The sequence below is a fragment of the Nanorana parkeri genome, unplaced genomic scaffold, assembly GCF_000935625.1.
Source record: "Nanorana parkeri isolate BGI_ZX_2015 unplaced genomic scaffold, ASM93562v1 scaffold389, whole genome shotgun sequence".
Taxonomy (NCBI): domain Eukaryota; kingdom Metazoa; phylum Chordata; class Amphibia; order Anura; family Dicroglossidae; genus Nanorana; species Nanorana parkeri.
The window spans coordinates 735,784-752,117 of record NW_017306657.1 but is presented as its reverse complement, the minus strand read 5'-3'; the positions used below and the strand labels follow the sequence as shown (position 1 = coordinate 752,117).

General features: G+C 46.5%; 2 protein-coding genes across 7 annotated transcripts in view; both read right to left on the bottom strand.

Moving 5' to 3' along the window:
• The window catches only part of LOC108789369 (tubulin beta-4B chain-like), a 5,936-nt gene extending 5,047 nt beyond the window's left edge, over window positions 1-889 (bottom strand). The window contains exon 1 of the mRNA XM_018559357.1: window positions 779-889. Coding sequence (XP_018414859.1) covers window positions 779-835 — 57 coding nt within the window. The 5' untranslated portion in view covers window positions 836-889. The remainder of the gene's footprint in view (window positions 1-778) is intronic.
• The window catches only part of LOC108789370 (tubulin beta-4B chain), a 17,485-nt gene extending 5,059 nt beyond the window's left edge, over window positions 1-12,426 (bottom strand). The window contains exons 1-5 of one of the 6 annotated variants that reach the window (XM_018559363.1): window positions 12,340-12,426; window positions 11,257-11,365; window positions 11,067-11,177; window positions 10,107-10,198; window positions 9,080-9,500 (exon numbers count right to left, since the gene is read on the bottom strand). In XM_018559363.1, coding sequence (XP_018414865.1) covers window positions 9,138-9,500; window positions 10,107-10,198; window positions 11,067-11,177; window positions 11,257-11,365; window positions 12,340-12,396 — 732 coding nt within the window. In that variant the 5' untranslated portion in view covers window positions 12,397-12,426 and the 3' untranslated portion in view covers window positions 9,080-9,137. Of the gene's footprint in view, window positions 1-9,079; window positions 10,199-11,066; window positions 11,183-11,252; window positions 11,366-12,339 lie in introns of those variants that run through there. The other 5 variants (XM_018559359.1, XM_018559360.1, XM_018559358.1 and 2 more) reach the window with 5 other exon arrangements.
• Window positions 12,427-16,334: the final 3,908 nt, after the last annotated feature.

Below are 16,334 nucleotides of genomic sequence, written 5' to 3'. Positions count from 1 at the left end.
CCCCCCCCCCCAAAAAAAAGGGTATAAAATGAATTGCAGTGCAGCGTTGCATGACAGAATAAACAGCGGTCAAGGTAGTACAGCACTGGCAGGGCCAGGAAGGGGGTGTAAACACCTGGTCAACAAGTGATTTGGAGAGATCATTCTGTACCCCTAAATATTTTTATTTTGGTTCAGGACAGTAGTAGCCATTAGGTTTCTATAACTGAGCAGCATTACTACCCCCTTCCCAACAGGAATGAGGGCACAATGCACTAGGTGTCAGGGAGCATTAAGCAGAACGTCTTATTCTTTCTAGACTGAAATAGATTAACGTGCGTTAAGCTCTGCAGCACCGCTTCACCACTGCTGATCGCACGCGCGCACCCCCGTCGTGACAGAAAGGGGCTCGCCCAGGTGACCTCCGTTGCCGCCAAAGTCAACATTTGAATTTCAAACACGCAGAGCACGCGACTTAACAGGATGAAAGGAGACACCCACTCCAATCCCAAGCCACGCCCACATGCGCAGCAGCCAGCCTCGTGACGGGGCTGGTCACACAGGCGGGAAAGGCCGTTGAAGCCGGTATTTTAACCCCTTAGCCGGGCGAACCGTGAGCCTTGTCACAAAAAAAAAATGCCGGACTAAACAACTCTTTACCCGACTGCTAACCCACGACACAATAAATAAAATTTAGTGATGACCCATATCTCGCACTCGTCCCAGTGGCCGCATAGACATTAAAATCGTGCGTAGAAAATAACCAGCCTCCTCTTCTCCAAGAAACCCGAAAGCTCACCTTAGCTCCGATCTGGTTGCCGCATTGGCCGGCCTGAAGGTGCACGATCTCCCTCATGATGTTAGCTTGTGAATTCGATGGACGTCCCGATAGCAATGTCGCAAGCCGTATGCGCAGTTTTGTTTTATAGCCGAGTCATAGAGCTCTCGCTTCTGAGGCTCTCTCGGCAATTGGTCGGCAGTAAGTGGGCGGACCGACAGAGCAGGCTGTGATTGTTCGCCGGTCCGCCAGTCAAGAAAAACTAGGTTGTGATTGGTTGTCTGTTAGGCGTTGTCGCCTGTCACGGTAGCTCACGGATTGGTTCCATTGAAATGATTGACTGCTTTTCTGTGATTGGATATATGTATCTGTGTGGGGTGTGGTGGGGCGGCACTCGATCAGCGTCCTAGTAACCGCCGCAATGCGCTTGGCGAACGTCTGGTGTGACCTAATACCAGCGCCATTCACAGATGTATTTACGCTAGTAACTGTGCGTAGGTCCTTATCAACTTCTCTGAGCTACGCCGGTTTCCAGGGCTCCATGGATTCCTCTTGCTATGGGTGGTTTCCCGTTAGTGAGGGCTCTGGGTCTGGTATGTATCCTGGTTACAGGTGATGTTCACATTCCTAAACACAACCTGTGACCATGGTTTCCTCTAGGACGCAACTGTGCCTTGGGGTGACTTGCAATTAGAATAATCTATTAATAAAGATCAACTGTCAAATCAGTGTACTGCTTGATATTGTCAGAAAATCCACTCACTTTATAATAATCTCAGATCTGGGCTTGGGATCACCCCACTGATTGTGTCCCAGACACCCCAGACATGAAGCACCCATCCACCTATTATTCACATAAAAACACTTTGGATGCCAGGTGTCTTTAGTCCGGTGACATCACAGGTCCTCTTCTTGCTCTAGCAGTGAATGGATCCAGAATACTGCGTAGTGACATGGCGCTGATCTCTGCAGCGTTCTCCTGTAAGTCCAGGGGGTGGAACATTGACGTTCTGGACTCATGGAGTGTAGCAAATGATGCTCGGCGTCATTCAACTTGGAAGAAGACCAATGCTCAGGACTCTGAGGGGGTAAATCTGCAGGTGGTAGCCAGGGCCGGATTAACGTAGGGGCGGGTGGAGCTGGCGCTCCAGGCTCCCTGCAAATAGACCAGGCCGACTCGGATCACTTCGGTATCCGGGTTGGTGACCGGCCACAATCAGGCAGTGGTGATCCTCTATTCAGGCATATTAGAGGGCTGCTCGCTCCACACTGGGGCCCCAAAAGGCCCCAGCTAGCGGCCCTCTAATATGCCTGAATAGAGGGATGCCGCTGCCTGATTGCCACAGCACGTCATCCTGGCATAACTGGTGGGCCCGCACTGACTACCCAGAGCCCCTACTGATCGCCCAAAGCCTGCACTGACCACTCGGCGCCCCTACTGACCGCCTAGAGCCCACACTGACTGCCCAAAGCCCACACTAAATAAAAACTCACAACAGGGCGCAACATTTGTAGGGTAACTGATTAAAACATTGGTACTGACACACTGACCGCCAAAAGCCCGCACTGACCACCCAAAGCACGCACTGATCACCACACTGACCACCAGAGAGCCCGCACTGGCCCCCTTAGTTTTTACACTGGCCGCCTGAACAGCCTCCTGAGAGCCTGAACAGCCCATCTGAAACTCCGCACAACCCCTGGAGACATCAGGCTGTGAACCCGGAGCAACACAGAGTATGTAGCTTCATAGTCATATTTTGCACTGCTGTTTAAAGTGTTGCTAGGATTTGTAGTCAGCTGATGGTATTATTCTGCAGTGCTTAACAATGTATTGCTGGGATTTGTATCCTCTATAGTTGGCAGTATTCTACATTGCTGTATAATGTACTGCTGGTATTTGTAGTCCTCTATAGTTGGCAGTATTCTGCATTGCTGTATAATATATTGCTGATGTTTGTAGTCCTCTATAGTTGGTTGTATTCTGCATTGCTGTATAATGTATTGCTAAGATTTGTAGTCCCTTAACAACTTGGAGTCAGTGGCAGATCTACTAGGCTCACAGCTGCAGCCGGGCCCTGGCACTCCACCACTGACTCCAAGCTGTAAAGAGACTACAAATCACAGCCTGGACAGGAGGAAGAGGGCACTGGTGACTGTCAACATTTCCATAAAAAAGGCCTGCTTAAATCCCTAGCACCAGGCCCGTGATAATTTTAATCAGGCCCTGGGGGCAGTTAATGTAATTGCTTGCCCCAGCTGGAGTTGCACTTGTGCAGCTAAAGGTGGCCATACACTTTACAACCATCGCAAGACCTTAGTCTTGCGATGGTTGTAAAGTACTTAAAAAAACGTACGATCTGCCCATCTTGGACAGGCAGATCGTACTTGCGATCATCGCAAGCCCGCCCCCTTGTGGGGCGGGCTTGTGATGACTGCAATGAGGGGCGGGCTTGCAAGGACAGCAAACAGGCAGTGTGCGCGTGCGCACACCGGCCCGTTCGGCAGTTGTCGAACCAGCAGGCCACTCACTCGCCGAGAATCGTACGATTCCCGGCGGGTTTTCCAGCCTGCTTGTTCGATGGAAGACGTGCGACCGTACAGTAGAAACGGTCGCACGCCTTCCATACACTGTACGATTCTCGTACGATCGCAGGATTTCCCGCGATTCTCGTACGAGAATCGTACAGTGTATGGGCACCTTTAGTGTACACGCTCATCATGTCTCATTGCCGAGATGAATTCATTCCTGTGCCCATGTGCGAATGTTACATCATCCCAGGCTGGCCAAAGAATCTGAACCCTAAAGAAGGCCTGGCACAGATGCTGGTGCTAGGGGAGAGAGAGTTTGCAGATCTCACGTTTCTGGTGGAAAGTAGAATATAATGGATCATAAGAGGTTCCATGAGAGGTAGTGTCTTTGAGTGGCCTACAGATGGGAAGTTCCCATGTAGATGTTTTTCTGCCATAATCACAACATTGTTTAGAATTCCTTGGGGGAAATAATCAAAACTGGAGCAGACAAAATCCGGAGCAGTTGCCTATAGCAACCAATCAACATCTCTCCGAAGCCCCCCAACAGTAAAAAAAAAAAAACAACCCCTACCCCCCCACACACACACTCATGCACACATATTACTAGACATGTGCAAAGACTAAAAATTAGTTTCGGACGAAATGAACAGAAACTAAAAATGTTTTAATTCGTTTCGTCAAATGAAACACATTTTTATGCTATTTTGGCATTGGCCACCAGCACATTCTGCGCATGCGCGTCGCCATCCTGGAGGCGTGCGCATGATGTCACATACCGCACATGTCTGTTGGGGGGCACAATTTTCTGTTCTTGCCTCGGGCCCAAAAGGAGCTAGCTATGGCTCTGGGGTCAACTATGTTGACACTTTTTGGACAGGCATGGGTAATTGTTGTCACCATCAGGACACACCCCAGGGGAAATGATATACAGCAGTCTGGCTAATACAAGTGATCTGGGTGGCGGTACAGTCAGCCACCCAGATCACATGTTGTCGTAGCAGCCGTCCCTGCCTGCCTGATGCCAATGGTTGTTAGGGCGCTAGCGGTCCTAGCAGCCAATGACTGAAGCCAAGGGGAAACCTGTGCTGAGTTATGACTAACAGTGGAAACACTGGCCTCAGAGGCCATTGTATCCACTGTCAGCCAGCCATAACCCAGTATGGGTTGGCGATCATGGTCTGAACAGAACCGACACTTGGTTCATGTCCAGACTGCGGTCTGCCATTTAGTGACCCCAGTAACAAGGGATGAACAGAAGATGAAAGCAATATTTCATTAAAATGAAGGAAATCGTTTATAATACACAGTGCGTCAGCAAACTAAGGCGCTGATTCATAAGGGAGAGTGGATATCACTATACACCGTACACCTCAATGTTACTCCACACACCGGCCTACAATTTACAGACCATTTGTAAAATGCAGGCCATGGTGTGGAGCCTGCTGTATGTCATTACATTCTCCTTGCTTAAAGAGACCCTGTCAACAACCTGCAAATGTGCAGATAAAAGCACAAAAGGGTCAAGTATTTTATGTGCGTAGTTTCAGTGTTTTTCCATTCTATTAACAATTTTGTATTTACTTGCATTGTGTCTCTGATCTTTCTAGGAAATGTGACTACTCCAAGAGTCAATTGCCTAGCACACCCTCCTCCCTTCTTGCATGTCATAGCCTCCTCCTCTTCTGGGGGTATCTGTGCTAGCCCAGCTCCTCTGCCCCTCCCTATATAATCTTCTTTGTGCCTGCCAGGGAAGGAGCAGAGAGGAATGCTATAGTGTCACTTGAGTGACAGCTCTGAGTCTGCAGATATCATATCCATGATGGCAGCGCCCAACATCAGTCTCAGGGCCTGGGTGAAAGTTGTATGAATCTTGTTTGTAACATTTAGAAATAGAAATCACAAGAGTTATTTGCTTTATTTGTTCCCAGTTTTCATGTACAATGAGAATATTATACTGTTGATTGTCAAACAGGAACACGTTTTCTGGCCATCGCTTAGCACGGGGCATGCTAATGTCGAGGAGTCTTCAAGGGGATTCCTTTTTTTTTTTACATGAGTCATCGCAGACTCATCACTCATTCACACTGGAAGCTGCCGGCACGTACAGCTCCGTGCTGCATGCAGGGCCACACCGAGCAGCTCCCGGGAAGGACAGGTGCTGCGTGTGATTAGTACGCAGCCCCGTCCTTCTCTATGGGACTACCCGGCCGTACGCCCCCCTACGCTCACCCACCCTGTACGTCCGTGCGGGTGAGCGTACTCGTACGCTGACAGGATGGATCCTGTCTGCGTCCGAGCAAGAAAATATGTACCCCTACGGACCTGCCCTTTCGTTGATCGTCTATTGGCGTAGGGCCACGTACTCCCATAGAGAAGGACGGGGCTACGTACTAATCACACGCAGCACCTGTCCTTCCCGGGAGCTGCACGATACGGCCCTGCACGGAGCTTTACGTGCTGGCCGATTCCAGTGTGAATGAGGCCTAAAGGGGACAACAGCAGAGACAGGGTGATTATTACAGGCCAATAGAATTTTTAATTCTCACCCAAGCTGGCATTGGGATTTATTTTTATATGAGTCGTACTGCTCTCAATGCTCCTTATGTATGTTGCATGGTGGGATTTTGTACAGTAGAAGCTCTCTTTTTCTGAGCAGGATTGTATCCTGCATAATCATTTGAGGAGGTCTTTAAGGGTATGTTGTTCATTTCCCTTAAAGTGGAAGTAATCTTAAAAAAATTAAAAAACTGCTGGAAAGCAGAGTTTTTTGGCAAAAGAGATACACAAAGTCTCTTCTGCCAAATAACGGCTAACTTTAACTTCTAGAAGTTGTTATTGCTTGTGTACACTATACGGCACATGAAGTTACATCATCAGAGGCAGCCCAAGGAACAAAGAGGAAAGGAGACCTGAAAGAAGCAGTGGAGATGGGGGTAGCGGTGGACAAGGCAGCGACTGACAGTCTAGATCGGTCGGCGGTGGAGAAGAGTACATATGTAAGGTAAGTACACACTTGCACATTATGGTAAGAGTTCACCTCTGCTTTTCAACTTTACTTCTGCTTTATAGAACTTCGGAAAAATAAAAAACGAACCCTTGCATTGGGGCTACCCCTGCATTGCAAGGGTCAAGTGCCCTTTTTCTCATGCTGGGCAGATTTATTTACCTCATACTCGGTCCCGCTGGCTCCCTTCATGCTGCTAGACTGGTCCCCGCAGCCTCATCTCCCCTGGGCTCCAGCAGTCTAAGGACCGCTGACATCATCATGTCTTATGCAGGTCCACTAAGCTGCATTAAACAAGAGGACACTGAGGGATATTCTATATGTGCTTTATTTGAGCCCCCTAGACAAGCGAGCACTTAACCTTATGCAATGCGGAAATAGCCCCAATGCAAAGGTAAGTTTTTTTATTCTACTGGAGTTCTTCTTTAAAGAGCTCCAGGTATGCAAAAAGTTAACCCTTGCAGTGGAGCTACCCACACACTTCAAGGTTTACTGCTTGTTTTTCTCTGAAGGCTGGAAAAAATAAGGTATACTTACCTGATCCTTGGTCCTACAGCACTCAGCATTCATCTCTCTCCCCCTCTGCGTCCTCACATCTAATGCTGGTGAATTGACTGCATTAGACCTGATGACTTCAGTGGGCTTAGACGGCTGGAGCCTGGGGGAGAGGAGGCTACGGGACAGATCTAGCAGCCAGGCAGGACCGAGGATCTGGGGAGTATATTTTATTTGATCCCCAAGAAGAAGAAAAAAGAGCAGTTAACCCTTGCAGTGCATGGGTAGCACCACTGCAAGGGTTAACTTTTTACATTCCTGGGTTCCTCTTTAAGGAGTTCCCTACATGGCCTGTTCTCTACGTTACTGTTGGGTTTTCCCCAGTTACAGTTGAGAATGCCAGTAGTGTATCAGTGAAGGGAGGAGTGATAAGTTCTCTCTTTTACCTCCTGGGGCGGGGGGGAGGGGTCTGTGGGTGAGAAGTCACCATATACATTTTGCAATGTCCCCCAGCCTGGGAAAGTATGGTATTGAGCATTCTTCGTTGTCAAGAGTCAAAGCGAGGAGGAATGGTTTCTGCTCCTACATGCAAAGTGAACAGCCTAAAGACAGATTGTTGCCAGCAATTATGTAAGCAACGCAAGCCTACATTTTTACGTCTAAAGAGTGTTTTAAATAATGTGGAAATGGGACCTTCCAGCAAACCAGTTTGTTCTTTTGATAAACGTGATTGAGCTGACTCCTCTAATGACCTCGCTGAAGGTAATGAACAGGTTGGCAAAAGCTAAAGAGCAATTGGTAGTGCAGTCAGTCGAGGTCTGGGTAGAAGCAACAAGATTTGGTGGCCTGTCTTTTGGACTTAGGCGAGGTGACAGGGCCTCTTTAAAACATTTAGCAGGCATTTGGGAAGCACTGAGAGATAAAGGGACCTGAGCCCTGCAGTCACTGAAGGGCCAATTCACTAAAAATGCCTGTTTTTATATACGTCCATTATTTTACTTAACTTCTCAAATACTGTTAGGTGTAGAATCATTTTTCCTTTTAATTAACTATTAAATGTCCGTATTTCTAACTTGTAATCAGTCTCTGCTTCAAATTATTATTCAGCCAGTCACAACTGTTGCAGAGCCGGCTTCTGATGCGTTTCCGGGGCATGCCCCCTTCCTTGGCCATTGTGGCTAAGGAAGGGGCGTGCCCCCGGAAACGCATCAGCCTGAGCACGCAGCAGCCGGCTCCCCGACAGTTGTGACTATGCCAGGAAGTGGATCTGCTTTGGCTTTTTGTGGGTTGTTAATAGGCATCCTTGTTCACTTCAAGGTGTTCTGAATCATTGTTTTGTGAATATAATTCTTAGTTTTTATTTCATAGTGAGCAAATGGTTCTTCACATGGAGGTGGCAATGTGTTGTGTTTTACTTGCATGTACTGCAGGCATTTCAGAAAATTCTAGTTGCCTGGCTGTTGCCAACATAAATAACACAAGTCACTAGCATGGAAAAAAGTATGCAGCTAGTAAAGTAAAACATTAGCTGCACACTTGTTCCGGGCCATGCATCAGACGGCACCAAGAAGCTGAAAGCCAGTAAAGGATTTTCAGGACATGCCAGCGGACTGTACTTAAAGTGTATTTCCAATTTTGCAGCCAAATTTGGATAATGCCCATTTTATTACTTGTTACAAGTCTTTATTTACATAGCTATATGTAAGCAATTTGATATTGTACTTTCACTTGTGACATTTTCAGTAAACTGAACTTTCCTCAGGAATGCTAGTGGACTGGGGAGGTTAAGGTTTACAATAACCCTATCCATAGTTTGCTGCCAGATTTATCAGTTGAAAACTAGATTTGAACGCGGTCCTAACAAAAGGGTTAAAGATCTAGAAGCATTGTGAGCAGAAGCTCATGCTGTCCATTCTTTCTATGGGAACAGCCAGTTTCCCATCACTTTGAAATTGATCAGAGAAGAGTGCAATGTGTTTGAAGGCCTGTTACACAGACATAAAAAAAAAACATTTAAGCATTAAAAAAACATAAAAATGTAGGTTTGCTGTATGAAAAAGAGTGGGGTTGTCTCAAATTTGGGAAGAGTGGAAATACAATTTAAAGGTTTGTCTAAAAAAGTAAAAAACACCTCAAAGAGCTGACAAAGTTAGGTGTAATTCTACACTACATGGAGTCAAAGAGGAAGAGATTGGATTCAAACCCAAGGACACAAAAGTCAGAAACAAAGTTTAATGTTTTAGTCTTCTATGAAGCTTTTAAAACAAGAAAACCACAGGCAAACTTAAAACATAAAAAGTGAACAGAACAGGTGAAAATAATTTACAAAGTTATAAAAAGGTTTGTCTATGCAGCCTCTTCCTCAGCCTCCTCTTCAAATTCTCCCTCCTCTTCTGCTGTGGCATCCTGGTACTGCTGGTACTCAGACACCAGGTCATTCATGTTGCTCTCTGCCTCAGTGAATTCCATCTCATCCATGCCTTCCCCAGTGTACCAGTGCAAGAAGGCCTTTCTGCGGAACATAGCAGTGAACTGCTCAGAGATGCGCTTGAACAGCTCCTGAATGGCTGTGCTGTTACCAATGAAGGTGGCAGACATCTTTAGGCCTCGGGGTGGGATGTCACAGACAGCGGTCTTCACGTTGTTGGGGATCCATTCAACAAAGTAGCTGCTGTTCTTGTTCTGGACGTTCAACATCTGCTCATCCACCTCTTTCATAGACATACGGCCTCTGAACACAGCAGCTACAGTCAGATAGCGGCCATGACGTGGGTCACAGGCGGCCATCATGTTCTTGGCATCAAACATCTGCTGTGTCAGCTCAGGCACAGTTAAGGCACGGTACTGTTGGCTACCACGGCTGGTGAGTGGGGCAAAGCCAGGCATGAAGAAGTGCAGGCGAGGGAAGGGTACCATGTTGACAGCCAGTTTACGCAAGTCAGCGTTCAGCTGGCCAGGGAAACGTAAGCAGGTGGTGACTCCACTCATGGTGGCTGATACCAGATGGTTCAGGTCACCATAGGTGGGGGTTGTGAGTTTGAGGGTTCTGAAGCAGATGTCATACAGAGCTTCATTGTCTATGCAGTAGGTCTCATCTGTGTTCTCTACAAGTTGGTGCACTGACAAGGTGGCATTGTATGGCTCTACTACAGTGTCAGACACTTTGGGGGAGGGCACAACGCTGAAGGTGTTCATAATTCTGTCTGGATACTCTTCTCGGATCTTGCTGATAAGCAGGGTACCCATACCAGAGCCAGTACCACCACCCAGGGAGTGTGTGAGCTGGAAGCCCTGGAGACAGTCACAGCTTTCTGCTTCCTTCCTTACAACATCCAATACTGAGTCAACCAGTTCTGCTCCCTCCGTGTAGTGACCCTTTGCCCAGTTGTTTCCAGCACCGCTCTGACCTGAAAGGGAAATTTTAAAAAATTCAGATACATGTAGATTACACCAAGAATTTTTAATGTAATTTTTATTAAATACAGAAACCCACAGTAGCCTATAAGTTGTTGTGTGCTGGTTTGACCATAGAAGAAATAATTATTTGGTTACTATGGGTTTCTGGATTTGTTGAAGCGTGCATTGCAGTCTTTGAGTAAGATCTACATGGAACTAGATTTGTTTTCTAGAAGTAATTATTCTTTAAATCACTCCAGGATAATGCAAGCTTAGAAATACATGCTAGGAACCACCAACTGCAATTAGTGTAACATGTTAAAATAAATAAGTCACTGAAGCACACCCACAGACCCCCTGAAGTCAAATACTTACCTTCCTGCATTCAGCAAGGACACTATAGAACACCTCCAGCACATTGAACTGCAGTATTCTTCGAAAATGTGTTGTATAGTGCAGGGGGTGTTACATTGTCTGTTCCAAATGCACTTGGCACACCATATTTATCACAACATGCTCCCAATACGGTTAGTTTTCTGGTCTAAAATAAAGTAATATTTAGCCTAGTGCTTTTGTGCCAAAATAATTAGGGTATTACACAGGTTCCATGGTTTAGTTGGCACTTTTCCTGCATTTAATTAAACACAGAACTGAGCAATTCACATTTTGTAATTAACTGACAACTGTGCCAAGGTAATGTTACAGAGACTGTGGAAACCAAGACTGGAAATATCAGATGAGGTTGGGCCCCATGGCAATTCTAGAACACATCTTTCATCTCCTGAAGTGCAGCACACCGTAGGTACAGATAATCCAGACGACTTAAATGCCACCATTTTCTTCTATAGCATGAGGTCCATTCCCATTTAACCCACTTACCAAACACAAAGTTGTCTGGTCTGAAGATCTGCCCGAAGGGTCCGGATCGCACGGAGTCCATTGTGCCTGGCTCAAGATCCACCAGAATTGCGCGGGGAACATATTTGCCACCTGCAAGCAGACATCAGATTGTAAGCACTCCGTAACATACTGGCTGCAAGAGAAGCACTAAAGATGTGCAACACCTTACCTGATGCTTCGTTGTAGTAGACATTTATTCTTTCCAGCTGCAGATCGCTGTCACCATGGTATGTGCCAGTTGGGTCAATTCCATGTTCATCACTGATGACTTCCCAAAACTAGGACAAAAAAACAAAACAAACATGAGATTTCATACTAAACTATGTAATAGGCAAGCTGTGCTCTTAGACCATTTCTGCCAGGCATTCTATTCAGCTTCTGGCTAGACACACCATTACTCTTCATCCAGCATGAATTCACAGAGCAATAGACTTCCCCACTTTTATTGTCAGCTTAACACAAGTACAAGGAACACTTCCAGGTCCTAAACGTAACCTACCAAGACATCTCCAGGCAGCTTCAGCTATGCTCATTGGGAAAACCAAAACTATGAAGGCCAGTCTGACACACAGTTCTACCTAGCAGAGATTGTGGGCAAGTCTGGTACTTAACCTTGCCATACATCTCTATCAGGCAATCACTAAGGGGCTAAAGCCCTCTATTCAACCCAAGACAGCAGCTGTGAGACCAAACAGCTTCCTTCAAAAGTTGGGTTTGAAGGACTGCAGAGTGCTAGAATATGGCATCCTTCCCCCAAATGGCTGGGATATTTCCTCCATCTGGCATAGCACAGTTAGCAGTCAGTCAATAGTGAGTGGGAAAAGAAATTCAGCCATCAGCAGACTGGGGATGACAGCACTGTATCCAGGCAGACTTGCGAACATAAAGTTTTGTGTTCATCCCAGATGCTATCTGGTGAACACTACAGACTAATACTCCATTTCGTTCAGCAGCCTCCATGTACGGGTAGTAGGAGGGAATAGCAAAAGGGAGTTTAACGGACCTGATGTCCCACACTCCCATCCCAAACACCTGTTAGATGCCACTGAATGGATTCCTAATGCTAGGTCTCCAGATTGACAGGTCAAGATCTTGTAGAAACTCTCAAACACAAGCAGTCTTCAGGTGTTAACTCAACCCAGAATACAGACATGTCCTACAACAAGAAATGACAGCTACACCGATAGTCCATAGGGACAGGTCATTGAGAGAGAGCCGACCTGGTCGTTTCACAAGCACCCCGACAGCTCACCTTAGCTCCGATCTGGTTGCCACATTGGCCAGCCTGCAGATGTACGATTTCCCTCATGGTCTCTGTTTGTTACGTTATTTCCCTGGTAACAGTTAAACCAACTGTCTGTGCAGAGCGATTTGCGCAGCTCTTTTTATAGGCGGATCGTACACATCGCGCTTCTAAAGCTCTCTCTACAGTTGGTAGGCCACACGTGGGCGGGACTAAAAGAAAAGCAGCGATTGCTGGCTAGCCTGCCAGTCAAACATGTCCTAATACACCGAGTTCGCGATTGGCTGCTTTTCAAGCGCTGTCGTCTGTCACGGAAGCTCGCGGATTGGTTCTATTCAAATGATTGACTGTTTCCCTGATTGGATGCTGGCTCTATTGGGGCGAGGCCAAGGAAGCGTCCTAGTAACCGCCGGGCGAGCGCCAGGTCTCGCCTATCAGTAACGCTATTCACGGATCTCTTTACGCTGGTAACTGTGCGTAGGTCCTTATCAACCACTCTGAGCTACGCCGGTCCGGTTACCAGGGCTCCATAGATTCCGCTTGCTATGGGTGGTTTCCCGTTAGTGAGGGCTCTGGGTCTGGTATGTATCCTGGTTACAGGTGATGCTCAGTGAATACACATTCCTAAACACAACCTGTGACCATGGTTTCCTATAGGACACAACTGTGCCTTGGGGTGATCTGCAATTAGAATAATCTATCAATAAAGAACTTAATGCAATTTGTTAAATCAGTATGAAGTCAGAAATAATAATAATGTAAATTCTATATGAGTCAGTAAAAGACCCTTACATGTGCTGAAGGGTGGGAATGCAACCCACAGTCCCATGATTCTGTGCAGTAGACACAGAGTCTTTATGGTATCCTGCATATTCACATTGCTCAGAACTTGGTGTTCCTTGCACATCATATTTTTATAGCTGCATTCCCATCACACTCCTTCCTAGATAAAGCCTGGAGTATGGGGGTGCTGCAGAAACGAGCAGCCATTTAACAGTGATCAATGTACAAGGCAGGATGTGTTTGTTGGCACACCAGAGATCCATTTAAAAGTCCAAAGCTTTATTAAAGCGATAACCAGGGCCGGATTTCCCACAAGGCCTGGCCTTGGGGCAGCAGGGAGTAGAGGGGCAGCAGGGGTATGGAATTCCTATCTCCCAATGCTCGGGACATGCAGTTCTGGGCGCCGGGCGGGTAATTGTTTTCTACATCACTTGTTTTGTACAAGTGATCTCATGTCGCTGAGATCACTTGTATGCAGCCTGGGGGGTAGGGGGTGCATTGAGGAACCTCGCCTTGGGGCAGCAGAGAGCGTAAATCCGGCCCTGGCGATGTCATCAAGTTTAATGTGTCATTTCGGTGTTGTGCTGGACCCCTTCATAAGGCATAGAAAAAGACAGCCCTAAGCCCTGCAGTCACCAAATTCCTATGTTTCTCATCAAAATATTCAACCTACATAGTTAAAGTATTATTGTTCCACAGGAAATGGAAAGCTATGTCTAGTACTCTAGCTGTGCTTCAAATGGCTCTTTTTGGGCTAAAGTAGAAACTAGTTAAACCCCTTTCAGATTTTCTTCTCAGCGGGAACATTTTTCTTCACTTTGTGTACTGGAGATACAGAAGGAAGTAAGAGGAGAAGTGAAATCCCCACTTTATCATGGCTCAAGTGTCCCCAGTGGAAGGATTCCCTTCACTTTTTGTCTTGATGACATCTCTTTTATCTACTGGGACCAATGGAAAGGGAGAATTTCACCATAGAAGTCACGGCCAGCTTTAAAGATCTGTTGAGTTCTAATATCAGTTAAAGCAGAACTACACCCTCCTATCACTTGCAGCCAAGGAAAGTGCCATCTTGGCCTCTATTTAGATTGCAGTTGCCATGGTGCTGCACATGGAAACAGCTATGACACCAGCCATTTGCAGTCTCTCATTTATCCAGGTCATGCAGGGTTAGGAGAACTCTAGCTGAGGTGAAACTACAAATTCCATCATGCATCTGCCTTTAGGCGCCATACCTGTGGCTGTCAGGGTCTTGCAATGCCTCATGGGAGTTGTAGTTCCACAACAGCTGGAGGGCCGAAGTTTGTCTACTCCTAGTAGTCACATTCAACTGGACTTGTTCTGTAATATTGAAGAAGTGTGTTCTTTTTGAGCTACTTCTTCATTTCTAACCATTCTCTCTAGCCCCCCAAAAAAATGTTTTGGCGTTAGATATGTTTGGTGTCTATTTACCCGACGTGACCCGATCTTTTATATTTTACCAAAAAACTGGGTAATAATAAATGTTTTCCTAACATGTTAAAAAAACTTTTTTTTCCCCAAATTTTCTGTAATTTTTCCTAATTATAGTAAAAAATAAAAACCCCAGTTGTGATTAAATACCACCGAAATAAAGCTCTATCTGTCCCCAAAAAATGGTATAAAATTCATTTCAGTACAGCGCTGCATGACGGAATAAACGTCAGTCAAAGTACCGCAGCGCTGAATACTGAAAAATGGCCTGGCCAGGAAGGGGGTCTAAACACCTGGTCTTGAAGTGGTTAATATCACACACAAATAAGAAAAGGAAGTGCATTTTCCTATCCTTGTCATGGGAAATACCGCCATTTTCTTTTTAGTTCTCTATTTCTCTACCATTAGCAGCGCTCTCTGACCTCCCACACGCCTCACACTTGTCATGTGCTGCTATTAATTCCCTGGAAGCCTTGGTGCGGCCTTCACATTTTTGTTAGGATTACTATAGTTACCTTGAGGAGAAGAAAGCCGTCTTTTAGAGCCAATTGTATACAAACTAAACGTTTATTTTCTAATTCCTCAAAATGAACAGCTGAAAAGGAACTGGAACCAAAAATAACATTGGCCTCCCTGTGTATCTTTCTTGTGTTTTATCTGTATAAGGCCTATGTGCAGAGTTTTACAAGGCGCAGAAACCATATACATAGCCGGGATAGACAGTTGTTGCATGCAGCCATCAGTACAACTCAATGACAGGTTGCGCTGGTAAACGCCGCGTTCCTAGCCTTTTTGCTGCCTGAGCCGGCCGGTAGGGGGCGTTGCTGGATGGTGCACAATCAGGGGTGCTGGGGGGGCTGCTGGTGGAGAGCGACACTGCTAAGAGCCAGGCGACGAGATGTGTAAGGGCTCTGCATCTCCCTAGGCCAGCTCTTAGCAACCTGAATGCTTTGGTCGACGTCCTGCTAAGCTCCTGGCAACCAGTGATATCACTGGTTGCCATGACCTTGGTGGGACGCAAGCAAAAGCATCCCAGGTTGGTAAGTGTTGGACAGAGAGATGTGTATAGCGCTCACACATCTTCCTGCCCGGCTTTTAGCAACCTGGGGCACTCCCCCCCCCCCCCCCACATGACCCAAAGAGATGCCACCTGAGGCAAAAGCCTCAGGCTGCCTCAATATGAAGAAAGCTCAGGCCGTCCCGAACATGCATATCTGTACAGATACAGATGCACGACCCTGAACACAGACTGTCTGCACAGTTCCTGTACCCTGCCCATATGTGAGGCAACAGAGAATATCCCGCGAGCACTGCGCGTATCCCGAGTACATCGTCCCGGCTTTAAGGCCTCATTCACACTGCCGTACAATACGCTGCGTATATGTGCGTATTGTCCCATATGCAGCATATGCAAATAAATCGCTCAATACACATAGCTGCGCATGGAGCCATATATTTGCAATGCTTAAAGATGCACGAAAACAGAATGGACCCGAGATGCGTCCAGGCAACGTATTTCTGCGTATTGTACACGCATATGCGCATGTACGTGCGTACAGTTCATTAACATTTCTATTACAAATAATGCATTCTGGGATTGCATATAGTGCGCGCATATACGCAACATACAATTTTGCTCTTGCGTTGTGTGTGCATGAGGCCTTAAGCTCCTTGCTTTGGCATACTTTATGGATGCAGGAATGTTGCCAGAGCTGCACATACTCCAGGACCAGGGGTGGGCAACACTGGCCCTTTAGCTGTGCTTTAACTAC